This window comes from Thunnus thynnus, chromosome 13 (genome assembly GCF_963924715.1).
Source record: "Thunnus thynnus chromosome 13, fThuThy2.1, whole genome shotgun sequence".
Lineage (NCBI taxonomy): Eukaryota > Metazoa > Chordata > Actinopteri > Scombriformes > Scombridae > Thunnus > Thunnus thynnus.
In genome coordinates, this window is record NC_089529.1 from 15744382 (window position 1) to 15760163 (window position 15782).

At 36.5% G+C, this 15782-nt stretch overlaps 1 protein-coding gene across 4 annotated transcripts in view; it reads right to left on the reverse strand.

Annotated features, from left to right (window-relative positions):
• Nucleotides 1-15782, reverse strand: part of rxfp2a (relaxin family peptide receptor 2a) — a 54616-nt gene that overhangs the window by 19321 nt on the left and 19513 nt on the right. For all 4 annotated transcript variants that reach the window (XR_010931148.1, XM_067608270.1, XM_067608272.1 and 1 more), the window contains exons 4-10: nt 14640-14745; nt 10232-10303; nt 6093-6164; nt 5098-5169; nt 3705-3776; nt 1377-1451; nt 494-565 (exon numbers count right to left, since the gene is read on the reverse strand). Coding sequence is in view for 3 of the 4 variants with exons in the window: in XM_067608270.1 (XP_067464371.1) it covers nt 494-565; nt 1377-1451; nt 3705-3776; nt 5098-5169; nt 6093-6164; nt 10232-10303; nt 14640-14745 (541 nt within the window). In the remaining variant the exon portion in view is untranslated. The remainder of the gene's footprint in view (nt 1-493; nt 566-1376; nt 1452-3704; nt 3777-5097; nt 5170-6092; nt 6165-10231; nt 10304-14639; nt 14746-15782) is intronic.

Below are 15782 nucleotides of genomic sequence, written 5' to 3' on the forward strand. Positions count from 1 at the left end.
TCATATGAAAATTTTACATGAACATTATGATTCAGTTGAATCAAAGACATTATCTACAATATCTACAGTAGCTGCACCAAACTCTGCATGATGAAACAGTTGATGAAAAGTAAGAAAAGTCTATAATTTCATATTTTTTGCACATTAAATTCTATTTACTTACAATGAGAATTGAATAATAGAATAAGTGTGGCTCCAACAGTTTGTTTATTCATGGTCCTGAAGATGTAATGATTTTAATATTAAAGTTGCAAGATTCACAGTCTGCCAGAGGTCTGACATATCCAACTTTTCAACAACTTACCAAAAGGGAAACATTTATTTTATCTAAATTAATAATCGTTTTGCAGAATAATTAACTTTCATGACTCTGCAAACATGCAGAGTAGTAAAAATAGTATGGAAACATACTATGACACTTGTAAACTCCTAAAAGCGACTGAGTTTCAAGCACTTGAATTTTTATGAAGATGTTTGTAAGTAGGATACTCACAGTACTTCAAGCTTGCTGCATGTCTTCAAGATTGAGTAGTTGAGAGTTTGAATCAGATTTCCCTCAAGATCCCTGAAAGAAGAAAAACATAGCATGTTTATTTCGCATGTGTATTTATGATCACATATATGTATAGTACTGTATGAGTCCATTTCATTTTGTCAAACTGAACTTTTACTTCAACCTTTACCAGCTATTTAATTAGGTAATTTAGCTATTTAATTATTAATCAGAGTTCCAAATTGATTGTTTAACATATTTGATGAAACAAAATTGATTAATTGGCTATCAATTTTCTCTTTTTTGAAGGGTGGTACCCCAAGGTGAATTTAATGCAAGTTAAATTCTATTAATGAATAAAAACATTGATTATTTCTGATAGATTTTTAAGCTGTTGCACTTACAGTGTAATATTTTTCTGCTGTTTGTGTTTGAATGAGAGCAAACAGGTAAAGAAAAAGCAACACAGTGACAGACATTGCTTTGGAATTTAAATAAGTGGATATAAACACTGATCAGCAACATGCTGCCAACAGACGTGAGAACAGAAAGCATGAGGTCATTATTAGTGTCAGGCTCATCTAGCTGGTGTCTCCAGTCTGCACTCGCTGGCCAAAAATAGTTGGTCGAGCTGACCGACCACGGCGACATCAGCTGAGGACGCAACACTTCTCGAGAGGAATATTCATCTGATCCTCATACTTAGAGCTAAGCAACCTTCTGTCACCTCTATTTACCAGCCTCATTTGCTTTTAAGTATGCACACGAGTACAAACACACATCCGTCCATCTGGTAAATTCTTTAGAGCACAGACTTCTACTGAACCACACACATTCGCTACACACCTGCACACACACAAGCACACTGTCAGAGCAGACTCACAGCCAGTCCAAGGCAGGCATGTGTTGACAGAAACTCGGGTAAGGAAGCTGCTGCAGCGAGGTGTCCACCATGGATCTGAAGAAAGAAGAAAAACATGTGACAAAAACAAAAGAAAGGTGAAACTCTGCACTACAAGAGTTCTCACTATGACAGAGCGGAGATGATACATTGTGGTATTTGAACTCTCATGAACAGTTTGTACAGTATACCTATAAGCAAAGGATCTGTGACCTATTTACAAAAAGAGAGAAACGACCGACGAGAATAAATGAGGAAATAGAAAGCTACAGCTGAATTAAAAACAATGCAGTGACTAATTTGTGAGATAGCAGGAAATTAAATGTCAGTCAAACAAATGGCTGATCTAACTACATGAACATTTTGACTGATGTCTAAGTTATTAACAAACAGTAGCGCTGCAACAATATGAATAAATAATGTCATTCGATCATTGTCCTGTAGGCAAAGGAATCCCATTTCTGCTAATGCAACGACAATAACAACATTTAATGATTTATGTATCTAAAGCATCTAAATATCTAACAGTACTAATGTATAATTAAGCTAATTTTTACTAAAAATCATACTTAACATCACAAAATTTTTACATTAAATGATTTAAACGTTAACTGTTTTTGGATTGATTTGGATTTGGATTTCCTTCCTTCCAGACAACTGATGGTTTCCCTTAATTTCACTGCAGTATGAAAATAAATCAACTTTGACAGACTTCAAATGTGCTTGAGATAAGTGATCCATTACCATATTTTGTCAATTTTATTCCATGTCGAAGTTCTCCGTGTTATCTTGGCATATAGCAGTTTCCCAGCAGGAACTGTTTTGAAAATTCTTCCCATTGGGTTCATCAGCAGCCAAACCATGAAGAATTTCAACTGCATTACCAAATAGTAATGAAATACACAAAATAATAATTCCCAAATTGTTCAGCGGATTACATATCCCAAGTTATTTTCAAGTCTCTTTTCAAGTCTCTGCAAGTGTTGAAATGAAAAGAAATGTTTGTCTAGGAGGTAGTGAATCAGTCTAAATGCCTTGTTTGAAAAATGGTTGGCAATAAACCTAAATATAAAATGAAATGGAGTAAAATGTCCCTAGATGTTGAAAAATTGCAGTGCAGTCAGCACACTCCCCATGGTTTTCAGATTTTAAAACAGTTTAATATTTCGGGTGGTAAAACTTGAGACAAATGTGAGGAGAGACGAACCAGATACCAGGGACTCTCCTCTGATGAACGGAGAAATCAAAAGAGAGATAATATGGTTACTTCTGTCTTAACAGTCACTCCTGAGAAGTATAAACACTCTTTAAAGAGGCAGACAGAGTGGCAGCACATTTACAAGGCTTTTATCTTTTAAGCATAAACATTAAAAAGACATTTATTGAAATTGATACCTATTGAATAGAGCGAGAAAAAAACCACTGAGTTAAGTAGAGAGTTGTGGGCAGATGGAAAGCAGATGGGGAAGAAGGGAAGGGAAGAGACACAAAGAAAGACTGGGAGAACAATACAGTAATCTCACTATTGTATAAAGAACAATATGAGGGCTGATCCAGGCTTGGTCAGAGAAGCAGATACTGGATGGAGAGGAGGAAAATGACAATAGTGGCAAGAGATAAAGAGAATAAACAGATGAAGACAGAGACAGAAGCGTGATTTGGTGTCCAAGGATGGAAATCAAAGATGGATGTGAATTTTTGAGGAAAACAGAAAGAGCAAAGACTGCTAAACAATATCAAAACTATTAGGGTCCACTGCTTTAAGACTTACTGACTTATGAAATGTAATGAAACAAAACTTAATTGCTATTTTGATATCATAAGACTCCACTGACTGATTATTGATCTCCTCTGAGAGTTTGGAGGAAACTTGATTAGAGAGAACTGAAAAAAAGGTCCAGTTTGCTTTATGCCTCAAAAAACACAGACAACTTATCCAAGCCTATTTTTGGTGAACTAAGCACAATAATGGAATAGTTTTATAACATGGAATTACTGTCTGACCTTTGTTTGAGGTCTGACATACAGTATATCTTAAAACTAATAGACACATATATTTGTGGTCTGATCTCTTCAAACAGCCTTTCTGTGACTATTTTCCTTTATTGAGTACTTTCAGGTTAGCAATTATTCATGAAAAGTAGGTATTGGTTTTCTTCACACTATACTGATATACATATACATACATATGCACTACTGATATGTGATAAATTCCTAATCCCAGTGAAATCTCACTGAAAATGTTGGGATCCATTTGACATTAGAAATCAGTGAATACTGGAGATTTTTCAGAAAAATGATGCAACTCACAGGTACATGAGAGACTGGAGCCCAATGAAGGTGTCCTGGGACAAGCTGCTTAATGGGTTATGATCCAACATCCTGGCACAAAAAAAAACCCTTTTAAATCATTCAGTCATTTGAATCACTGACTTATTTGTTTTTATTGTTATTAAAAAGAATTGTTTGATATACAGTATATCACAAATAAACACAGATACCATCTACTACTGTTTCATATTGTGTATGGTCAAGTCTGAAGTTAAACAGATCCTTCTAAGGTAACGTTATCTATAATAAATCCATCACCAAACAGGAGCACAGATCCAGAAATCCAAGGTAAATGGCCAATTATATATATTGTTTTATTGCTCATTCCTCCAGTCACACACACACACACACACACACACACACACACACACACGCACACACACTCACACAGCAACAACAAAAGCTACCATATAAGGTGCTGTCAGGATGCATCTTGCCCAAGGACACTGGCCAAGATGGGAATTGGGTATTGAATTGCCGACCCTGTCATTATTGCACTCTGCCTCCTTTTTCTGGTGATTTCTGGTGATCGCTTACTCTCTGGCTGGATGTGAAATGCTGCTAGATCTCTATTACTCACAAAAGTCATACAGATCTTCAGATATTTTATATCAGTTTTACACAGTTTTAGCTCTACTATTTGGATGCTGGTTGACACATTTGTAGAAAGACTAGATGAGCTGAACTTTTTAAATACAGATACCAGTGCAGAAGTCCGTTAGTTTGCTACAGACTTAAAGACAGCAAAAACATCTGGCCCACTAAAAAAATAACCCACATCTCTGAGCTCTTTACTTCATTAGATGAACACAAAAGCATCTTTGTTATATAGAAGCCTACACTTGACTCTAATGTGACTTCACAGGGAAAATAAGACTCAATCCAGCTAAATATGATTTCTGACTCATTATGGGTTCAAGTAAATACAGCTCTCTCAGCTCTCCACCTTAGATGATAAGCCAGATGATTTTAAGCACATCAACAGGGATTTCTTTTCAGGAGGGACCCTAAACTACACATCAAAAGTGAAATTCCACATGCCTACAAGGATACCCGAGTATGGACACAACAGGCACGTATATGTCAATCTTTCAAAATGAAACCAGACAGCACAACACTGAGGATGACTTCCCCTTACAGACGCATAATGACTGCCAAACTACTCTTTGTGTCTCTGACTGTGCTCTTGTCTATTTTAACAGCCACGCAGTGTCCTTCCATGTCCATTTATATATGAGCAGGGTGGCGTGCACAGCACAATAACTTTCTCACATATACATATACAGTAGACATCTATGTTTGTGTGTGTGTGTGTGTGTGTGTGTGTGTGTGTGTGTGTGTGTGTGTGTGTGTGTGTGTGTGTATTACTCACAGCCACTGTAACTGATGGAGGTCCCTGAACACACCAGGACTAAGCGAGGATATCAAGTTCTCACTGAGAAACCTGAGAGAAAGAGTGAGAAGCAGAGAGAGAGAGGATGCATGAAGATATTCTCTGATATATACAGTGCACAAAAACATATTTAGTCCTTATGTTTTAAAGCAGTAGTTACAGACACCAACATAAAGAATTTTCTAACTGCGGATAAAACTTTTTGAACTTCCTTTGCAGCTTTTTTTTTTTCTGATTTTGACGAGTTGATTTGAGTAACTTATTCACTCTCAACAACTCCTCTGACTTTGAGCAGGTGGCCTGCAGTAAACATATTATTCCTTTCACTTTTGTTTTCTTCTGTGTTCGCTATTTAAGATTTGCACAGTGTCAAAAGGAAAGCCTGGGGTTGAAGAATATGACAGTGGAAAGCATTTTGCAATGAGGCCTCTTTTCTCTGTGTAAAGGCCCCTTCACACTGTGTGATTTTGGGCTTTCTAAGATGAGAGATGACAACCGTGAGAGAAACGTGGTAAAATCTTTGGATCTTAATCCAAAACAGTGTCCTAGATCACACTGGAGCTGTATATGGAGCTTTGGTGACCAAAGACCACCTGAGGCAAAATTCTGACAGTGTCAGAAATTTAACACCAGATTCTCACAATGTGACTGCTGCTACGAAGCTATACAAACAAACCAATCAGAATAGACATGAAGTGACACAGAATACACTGGCCGGCACGACATTTCGCAAGTGCAGTTTTTTTTAATAAAGTTTGGGTAGAAAACACACTTGTTCTCCTTAATATGTTCATGGCACACAAAAACCAAAATGATGGAGGTGAAACAACTTTGCTGCGTTTTCAAAACACATGAGCTGATGATGTGCCTCTGCTTTTTTTGTAAAAAGGGAAAAAGGGAAATAAAATCCATGCAAGTACTTCAACAGAGACTAGTACAGTGCAGCTTCATTGATGAAGTAAGCAGATACTCACAACCTCTTTAGATTGTACAGGCCGCTGAAGGCATGTTTGGATATGAACTGGAGGCTGTTGTTTTGCAGAAACCTGGGAACAGAGAAAAGAATCACCGTTGGGGAAAACTATTCTCTTTGCTCTTTCATCTGAAACTCTAACCACTCGAGCTCTTGATCTCTCTCATGCATATAAACATCATTTAGGCACACTTACATCGAATGTCAAAGTGATTAATACGCTGTTGTAAGAGTAATATCATCATTATCATCCACTGCGCAGCCATTTCTTTTCCTCTTTGCACTTCAGTAAGAATGACAGGATAATACAGTCATCAGCAAATTCTCCACATCAACACACAGAAGACGGCAATTTGTTGCTCACCTGCATATAACGACACTTAAAAAGACACTAATAACCAGAAGCCAGAAATGATTGATGTTTGATCGTGTTGGTGGTAGTTCTACTACTACTACTTTTTATGACCTTTAGGCAAGTGAAAAAGTTTTTGAATGTTCGTGTTCCCCACAAATGAAAAGCTATGATTAATTTAGATTATGCAGGCAGAGCCACTTAATGAAAACAACTTATCACTGACAATGTCATTGGACATCTTCTTGCTAAATGACCCATGCAGCGCAAGGACGAACCCCTGAAATAAAATAAGTGGTACATTTCATGCTTTTATTAGATAGCGGCAGTAGAGAGATGACAGGAAACAAAGGAGAGAGAAAGAGAGAGAGACATGCGGAGGACATGCGTCAAAGGTCCCTGATCAGTCTCAAACCAGGGACGTTGTTGTTCATGGTCACCATCTAAACATGCCAGACTTTTAAAGAGTACAAATGTGAAGAGTATGAACATTGACAAGAGAAGGTGCAGAATTGTAGCTGTATAAAGTGCTGTCCAGGTGACTTTTATTATTCTTCTACAGTGTGAAGAAGACTAATGTTCCCCTGGCAAGATAAATGTTTCTTTAGTTACAGTCTTTTTTAGAAAAGTAATAGTGTTAGTTTGTGGCTTCAGCTCCGTTGGCTGATCAGGCAACTGCCAATCATGTTGAGAGTTAACAATATGCAGTTTTCTGCTCAGTTTGCAGAGTGTCTGGGATTTGTTTTCCACATGTGTTGAGTTTTTCTGTGGGAGTATAAAAGATTTGGTTCCTTTGTTAAGTTCTGATTGTTTAAAGGAGGTTTTAGCTAATTGTGTGTCAGATAAGGAGCAGAAATGAGATGCTTACAAATGTAGGATGGTTGTCTTTTTGTGGAATATTTGCATATGAGTGAATTAAATCATAACAGTACACCTTTTTAGTTAAGTTCTTTCTTTTTATCAGTAGTGAAATGCTGCAAGACTGTTTAAGATCATCTTGTTTCAGTCATTTTCTTACAGTTTGCAATAATGTGTCTCTATAGTTCATAATATCCTATTTGATGGAGTGCAAGTTCTATCTTGTATTATCTCTATTTGAGAATCACACTATCAAAACAAAGTTTTAAAGCTCATACAACGGTAGGTCAACTGTACATAGACGACAAAAATATTTAATCAGACTTTAAAAATTCTATAGAAAACAAATGGATTTAACACGTCTGCTTTCTTTTCACTTGCACAGTTTTTGGCACTTGCAAAGTTTAAGTTGAATAATCATAACAGCAAAAGCAAAATCACCATCAGTTTTTAGATCTAGACCTTAGAAACGTTAACATTCACTTTTTTATGTAGAGAGTTGTGACATTGGGAGTATTGTAGACTTATGCTGTTGTCGAATCTAGATGTGTGTTTAAGGATAAATCATTTAGGAGCCACTCATTTACTACTGTATAATGCAAAGTTCTTCTTATGCAGCAATAGAAAATGGAAGATTAATTAAGATAAATCGTTTATGTTTATGCCGTTTACATCCAGGTACCCAATTTTATGCCAAGTCCCTATAAATCTAGAAAGGTAAAAACTTATTTTAAGGAAGGAAAACAAGGCTGCCAACAAAGAGAGGCAATCTGAGGAGAGCAGGCGTGTCTGTAGAAACACCTGAACCAAGTAACTGTCAGAAAAATTGGAGGAGACCAACCGAGATGAAGAGCACAAACGGATCCTAAAAGTGTCACTGTGAGTAAAAGTTGACTGGACGTTTTGGGAAACCTTCCCAGATTAATGGTTCATTCAAGTTCTAAGCTTTTTAATGCTACCTAAAGAAGGAAATAAACTCATCAGTGTATGAGTGGTGTAATTAGGGACGAGGACACTTAGTGCACAAAAACGTCACTACAGAAATCCTGTCAGTTTCATTTTTGTTTAGTACACTTACTCTTCTGTTGCTCAAAAGCCAGTTAAAACCAAAAACACAGTTGCAACTCTTTGATCCATTTAGGGTTTTAAGCAGTCAGTAAGTCTTCATTAATGATGACATGTTATACTGTGTGATATTGGGTGGTTTAACATACATACTGATTGATGTTACCTAGGATCAATTTATAACAATGAGAAAAATATAGCTAAGGTAATAAAAACCATGAAGAAGAGTTTTATTGCACATCAGGCAACAGAATGGGAATAATGCTGATCTTCCTTTCTGCTGATATCCTCCCTGAAAGTTAAGCACCAAGATAAATCTTGCGACTTGCCACAAATTTCAAAAAGAAGATAATACCAGTGTGTGGGTGAACTACAGTATATGGGGAAATTTAATATGATTATGGTAAATGTGCTGAGAGCTTGACAACCTTGTCAGTATTATCAGCAACTGTACATGTGAAATATTTGATTTTTTATGGATAGTGTGTAGAAATCTAACCAGTTCTGTTTCTTCACCAACACTAATCCAACATGCCTCACAAACGCCTACATTCACACAGAGATGGGTCATTATGAAAAGTAATTGATAGATTACCAAATAGTTTGAAACTCTATTAAATATTCTTCTGGCAGACATCCTACCATCTGTTACTGAAAGTTAAAATGTCTTTGTTTTTGTGAATTTTAGTGTGGGTGGAGTTAAAATGGGGTGACAGGAACAAGATATTCTGACATCTGAATCCATACACAGGATGCTGTTAAAGTTAGATGAACTGATCCACGTCAGACATGAAGCAGGATGACCCAACAGGGGTGAACAAAATAACAAGCTGTGCAATGCATTTAATTTCTGTTTAGGACTGTCACAGGTGTAGTTTGTAGTTCTGTTAATCAAGCATCATGTTAGATGTCTTTATGTCAGAGTTAGCTGTGACAACTGTGCTTCCGCTTTTTGCAGTTGCTGTTTTATAGTTTGCTTGTGCTTAGTGTTTGTCAGCATGATTTATGAGAGTTTTGCATTTTTAAAGGCGACGTGACGCAGCTCACAGGAGTAAAATACGGAACCTGGGATGATTAAAAGATAACAATAAAAACTGCATTAGCAAAGGGGTACTGTGAATTTTATACAGTGTTTTATACAATGTGCATGTGCATCAATGATATTTATTAAATGATTATTTGCACTTTAAAACAGTTAATAAAATCTGAAGATGCCAGAAAGACCAGTAACTGTCCCTCTGGTTCCCTCATCAGTTAACAGCACGACATTATCAATTAGACTTATGAGCAAAGTTTAAATGTACATTTTATATTTGCTTAGACTACAAATTTGTCTCATATAATATAATCACTATAATATAACTTAATCAATATAATCATAGCAGTTTGTCTGGTTCAGTCTGCAGAGAAAGGCAGTCACTTATACAAGAAAAACACTATTTTTCAAAAGACACAAATGTCTGACTTGCACAGAGTTAATGCATCTCAATAAAATCATGTCAAAGCATTAAAACCGTCAATTAGTCAGCTTTGCCAACAGAGAGAATAGCTGGAATAACAATAAAGCCAGATCATGTTGATGTGGCAGCACATTATACATTTTAATGTGTCTAATTTTTGTTTTTGATTTCAGCGCTCAATTTGTCAAACTGGTAAATCACACAGAAGCAATAAAAACACAGTTTAATGGTTATAAACTGTGTCTTTGGAGTTGGAATGATGAATATAATGTCTTGAAATAACTGAACAACAGATTCTGAAGTAGCCACAGAATACACACTGAATGTAGACACACATGAACAGTGACTTAACCAACCAATAGTGTATATTATGAAGATATGGAAAGCAGCAAAATGTATACTAACAGTCTCTCCAGGGCAGGATACTCTGAGAAGACATAATCAGACAACACTCGGATCTCATTGCTCCTCAGCGACCTGTAACAGAAGCCATGAAATGTCACAGTTAGCAAAACACATTGCATATTTCTCATAAACAGACAAAGAGGCAGAGAGAGAAAAAAGACAAAAGGTCTGAATGTGCAATAAACATTCATGAGAGTCTAAACTACTGATATTTTATTCAGAAATGGCCTGTAAGAGCTTTCAAATGTCCACAATAATAGAGGCATCATCTGTCTGAGAGGGCGCAGCAAAGACTTGAAAAGGTTCACTGTCTTGGAAAATGAAAAGGTTACTACAAGGACAGAACATAATATCGGCATAGCTGAAACTTATTTACGTCCCACCCACCCACAAACATACGAACGTACAAACTGAAGCTTTCACCAGACTTCTCAAAGGAAAGTAAGGTCTCGGTGGATGAGCCCAGAAGTTACACTGGAATTCAAGTAAATCATCTTTGTTTGAATCTCTAATAAGATTGAACTTATTTGTGCAGCAGGTCACAACATTAGTGGCACAAAGGGAAAAAAAAGAGCTGTTTCATTCTTATTTAACCAAAATATCCTATTTAAAATTAATACAATGCACACACACACATTCATTGTACACACACACACACACACACACACACACAAACACGCCCACAAAAAATATATAGATATAGTTACCTATTATCAAATATTGTAAAAAAAAAACCCCACCAAAATGGATTTGATGAACAATAAAACAAAGTGGTAATAAAATCAAATGCACCATTCATTATGCACACTACAGATAAAGAGAGCAACAAATCTCCAGCAAATGGGAACAAACTGTCAGCAAAGACCACAAAGACCAGCATCAATGCACTGTAAATACGACAATGGACTTCCACATTCACACACATTGATTTTGCAAAATAAATCAAAATGTGTTCTGTAATAAGACTTAAAAAACTTAACTGCAAAAAGCATTTAAATGCTGATAAGTCCAGTACGACACTAATCATACATTTTATATATGCAGTACTTTCACAAATGAAACACCTCCTTTTCAGAGGAAACATTTTATAGCTTGATGATATACAATAATATTCCTGCTGAAAATGTAGTAAAATGTTTTTTCTTACATGTAGCTTGTTCCTTTAAACAATTTAAATCTTCAGACTAAGCAACAAACAGCTTGAGTAGGAGAGAAATAGAAATTTATGATGATTTACAGTCATCATCATCATCATCATCATCATCATCATCATCATCATCTATTCTGCCTATAACTGCTCTTTGTCTTCTTCTCAAATCTCAGATTGTAATTGCTGACAAGTTTTTCCAAATCAGGCTTCATGTCATGGTCAGAATGATATAACTTTATTCTAAATTGAGTTCATTTGAAGAAAACTAAGATTAACTTTCATTGTGTAAAAGGTGGTCACCTTCTAAACTGCTGACAGGGAGCAACTTGAATTAGAGACTGAGAATAAAGCCCTGCTGAATACTACATTTCAAAAGAGACTTAATGAGGGGTAAGAAAGTCCCAGGCAGAGAGACAACTGCTTGTGATGCGTTTCCATCAAATAAGACATTCGAACAGACTGCCATCATCATGTTGCTGAAGGTCAGATTGAGCTCAGGTTACTGACGCAGCAGCCATTATACACAGCCGTAAAAATCTTACACTATAAAAACAAAGAGGCCATAAAGCTAAGATCATCTATCCATTGTCTGTTTCTTCTAACCATTAAAGTAGGAGATTTGGTTTAGGAAAATATCTGAACTGATGTAGACTTTCTATTCATGTATTTTTTAAGATATGATATCATAATATATGATATCAAGGCCTATGACTCAGACGAGCGTAAGCAGATTTTTGCAAAAATTAAAGAAGTGGTTGACTTACCTAAAAGGGCATTAAAGCAATTTTTTATTGTAATCCTATAATCTTGGGGGGGGTGTGTGAGACACAAATTTAGGAAGAATAATCAAAATTGATGCAGCAGGGGCCGAGATATCCGTACTTTTAGTCCCTAGTGAGTTTAAGATCACACCTCCAGGGCTTTTCTTATAAACTTTGTCCTCTACAAGCTCAAGCTGAGGTTACTCTGATGATTGATGGCTGTCAGACTCGACAAAGCTCCTCCAGTGACGCAGATGATTAATAAACAGATTTTTAGGACTGAAACTAAAGGTCATTTTCATTATCGAGTAATCTGCCAATTATTTTTTTGATTAATCATCAGAGAATAGTGAATAAAGCCTGTTATAATCTTGTTTTGAAAGATCAACAGTCCAAAACCCAAAGATATTCAGTTTAACTACTAAAGCAGCAAAGAAGATAAAACAGCAGCAAGGTGATACTGTCAGCAGCATCCAGTCCTTTACTTACTGGAGCATGAACATCGATTTCTGACTGAGAAAGTTGCAGTAAAACCTTATACAACGGTAACACACTAAACATGAAACTAAGGGTTTGCATCAAAACAGAGAGAAACATACTCTTGTTACTCTTAACAATCCCAAACAAATTAAAGTAAGAAGGTATCAGTTTTAGACAAAACTGACATATCAATGAGAAATAGGCCAAAGGCCAAAAAAACAAACAAACAAACTGAAATAACGTACAAAGGTCAGGTATGACCTCTGGAAGAAAGTACAAAAGTCCCCAAAGATCCTAGTGTTAGCTTGTATTGTGTGAGTCATTATAAATTACAAATTTGCTGTAGACGATCAAACAAACCAAACAAAGTCTGTAGAGTTTGTCAGTGTGCTCTGGGAGCACAGGCAGATAAATCAGTACAGAGAGAACAAGAAGCTGCTAACTGACAGTAAAGATGAAGCAGACAAGAAATTTTATTGACCGTCCCAGTTTATAGTTATTGAGGAGAAACAGGGTGGCTTCATTAAATGAGGCATAAATGAGGCATAATAATCTGTGCATAACACATTTTCAGCCAATTTGAGGAAATTAATGAAGCTACAATTAATAAAATCCTTGGAAAATAAACACCTTGATTTAGAGAGCTGACATTTAGGAGCTCAGTAGGTAATTTAAGTGTTTTTCATAGTTCTCAGGAAACAGAGAAATCTATAGTGCGAGGCATCTTAATGGGAGATCAAATTGAAAAAGAATGGATGATTCAGCAATAAGGCCTCAAACTAGAATGAATTTCCATGTGCAGAGAAGCTGAGGGCTAGGTCAAGATGTTTATTAGTTTAGCATAGTATAAAGACTGGGAGTATGCGGGAAACTTGTTGTCACAAAGGGGTTGCAATGTAACCAGTGGATAAGGGCATTTTCTAAAATATTGAACTATTCCTTTAAAGAGAGGGTGTGGGACAAATAACCAAACTGCTCTTCCCTAACCAAATTACTAAAAAGCGAAACTCTATATTTGATTTTTCAGCAGAAAATAATATATATTTTTAAGCTTCTTGCTCTGTGGACGGTCCTGCTGGTCCTGGGTGCTGGTCTGAGGATTCCCCTGCTGGTGGAGTGGGCTCAGAAGGAGGCACATTTCCATGGAGACCGTGTCACCAAGTGTGACCTCTGCTTGCTGGCTTTGCTCTGAGGTTGTGATGGCTACAACACCACACTGGAATCAGTCCAACTGAGTTTACAGCTGCCAAAACACTGATGAGCACTCACATGCAGGGACTTTCTTTTTAATAACTACCCTGGCTAAAAATTTGTGATAAAAAACTAATTTTCAGCACAAACAAGACCAGGGACATTACGTCTGGGGTTCAGACTTGACATTTTGTTGAAAGAGGTGATAACAAAGAAGGATACCACAGAAAGGTCAAAAAACAGGAGCATGCTGTGCAGCAACAATTGCGAAGAATGCAAAGATAGCTGAGAGCAAAATCCAACAAAGAGCACATTTCGATAATTTTTATTCATCTGAGAGTTGTGGTATTTGGCTTTTTGAGCATTTTTTAGGTCATTTCTCTGTTCAACGAGATCCTTTTGTCAGAATTCCTGTTGTTAATAACTAGAATTAAGTGATAAGTTCCATTCACTTCAAAATGATCCAATCACAGACATCGACTTTGCAATTTAGACTTGTACTGCTTTGTTTTAAAATTGTCTATTTGCCCAAGAAGATTAAATGTTTTCATTAATAACTCTCCTGATGTTACTACATCCTGAGTTACTGAATCTTCAAGATCAGAAACAACAACCTGACAACAGCGCTGTCAATTCTAATCTAAACTGAAGCCAGGTTTTTGACCTATAATAGCCTTGAGGACATGAGGACTATGAATACTTCTCACTTTGAACTCAAATTGGTTGTCACAAAAAAAGAAGCGCAAACACACAAACACACACACACACACACACACACAAACACACACACACACACACACCGTCAAAACAATCAGAGGAAACTTACAGCCAGGTAACATTTGGAGAGAGTGGTGGAACATCCTGCAGGTTGACCTCCACACACTCAACATCTGTCAGTACGCAGTCACAACTCTCTGGATACTCCTGCAAGACTGCACACAACACACACACACACACACACACACACACACACACACACAAACATTTTATAATTGCATTCATGGATTTTCACTATTAAGGAATTGATTGTATGGGGCACAACATTGAACCTATTGTGCCAGTTGTAATTTCCCAAAAGGCCAATGTGATCCAATTTACAATGATCCTCGCATTTGAGAAGCTGAAACCAATGAATGTTTGGCATTTTTGCTCAGTATATGACAAACATTATATAAATAAAAATTAGGGATACACAAATCTGATCTGCTAGATCAGTATTCGGTACTGATATGGACCATATTAATCATAATGAGTATTGTGAGCGACCCAAATTAAATACAGATTCTTTGTCATTTGTCAGATATATGAATTACGTTAAGGGAGGCCACCAGTTCTCAAGAATCTCTGGTATCATGTTACCTTTCATAAAAATAATCCCTGTGAGTTCTTTGCAGTGTGGTATTCAGCTTTTTTGTTCTGGGAAAAGGAGAATACTGGCATCGGACTGGTATACTGGTATCAGTATAGGTAGATACACTGTGCTGAGGTATCAGAATCTCCACTGGGAAAGAAAACATTGGATTGGTGCATCCTTAATCAAAATTCTTGTGGATTAATCTTTGATCAATCAACATTTGATTAATCATTTCAGCTTTATCGTCCACCAGTTTGTCTGAAGCTTCACCACAAGACAAGATAACCAGTACAAATATTAGATGAAGCTGACATGATGTTAATACCTTTTCCTATGACAGAAGCTTGTTATTATTTGTAGTAGTATTTATGTTGTAAGAGGTGCACAAAGATAGGGAGTGAGAGGCAATGAAGTTAGAATCGCATCTTTTGTTGTTTGTCCCTATACTTTGTTAAACACAAAAGATTATGTAATAATCTGATAAATCTGAACACAGACATACACACATGCAAAAAGTAAGTACTTACACAATTTCAAGCAGATTAGAGCTGAAACGATTATTTTTTTAATTGATAAATTGATGGTCAGAAAATTAATCTGTAAATATTTTGATAA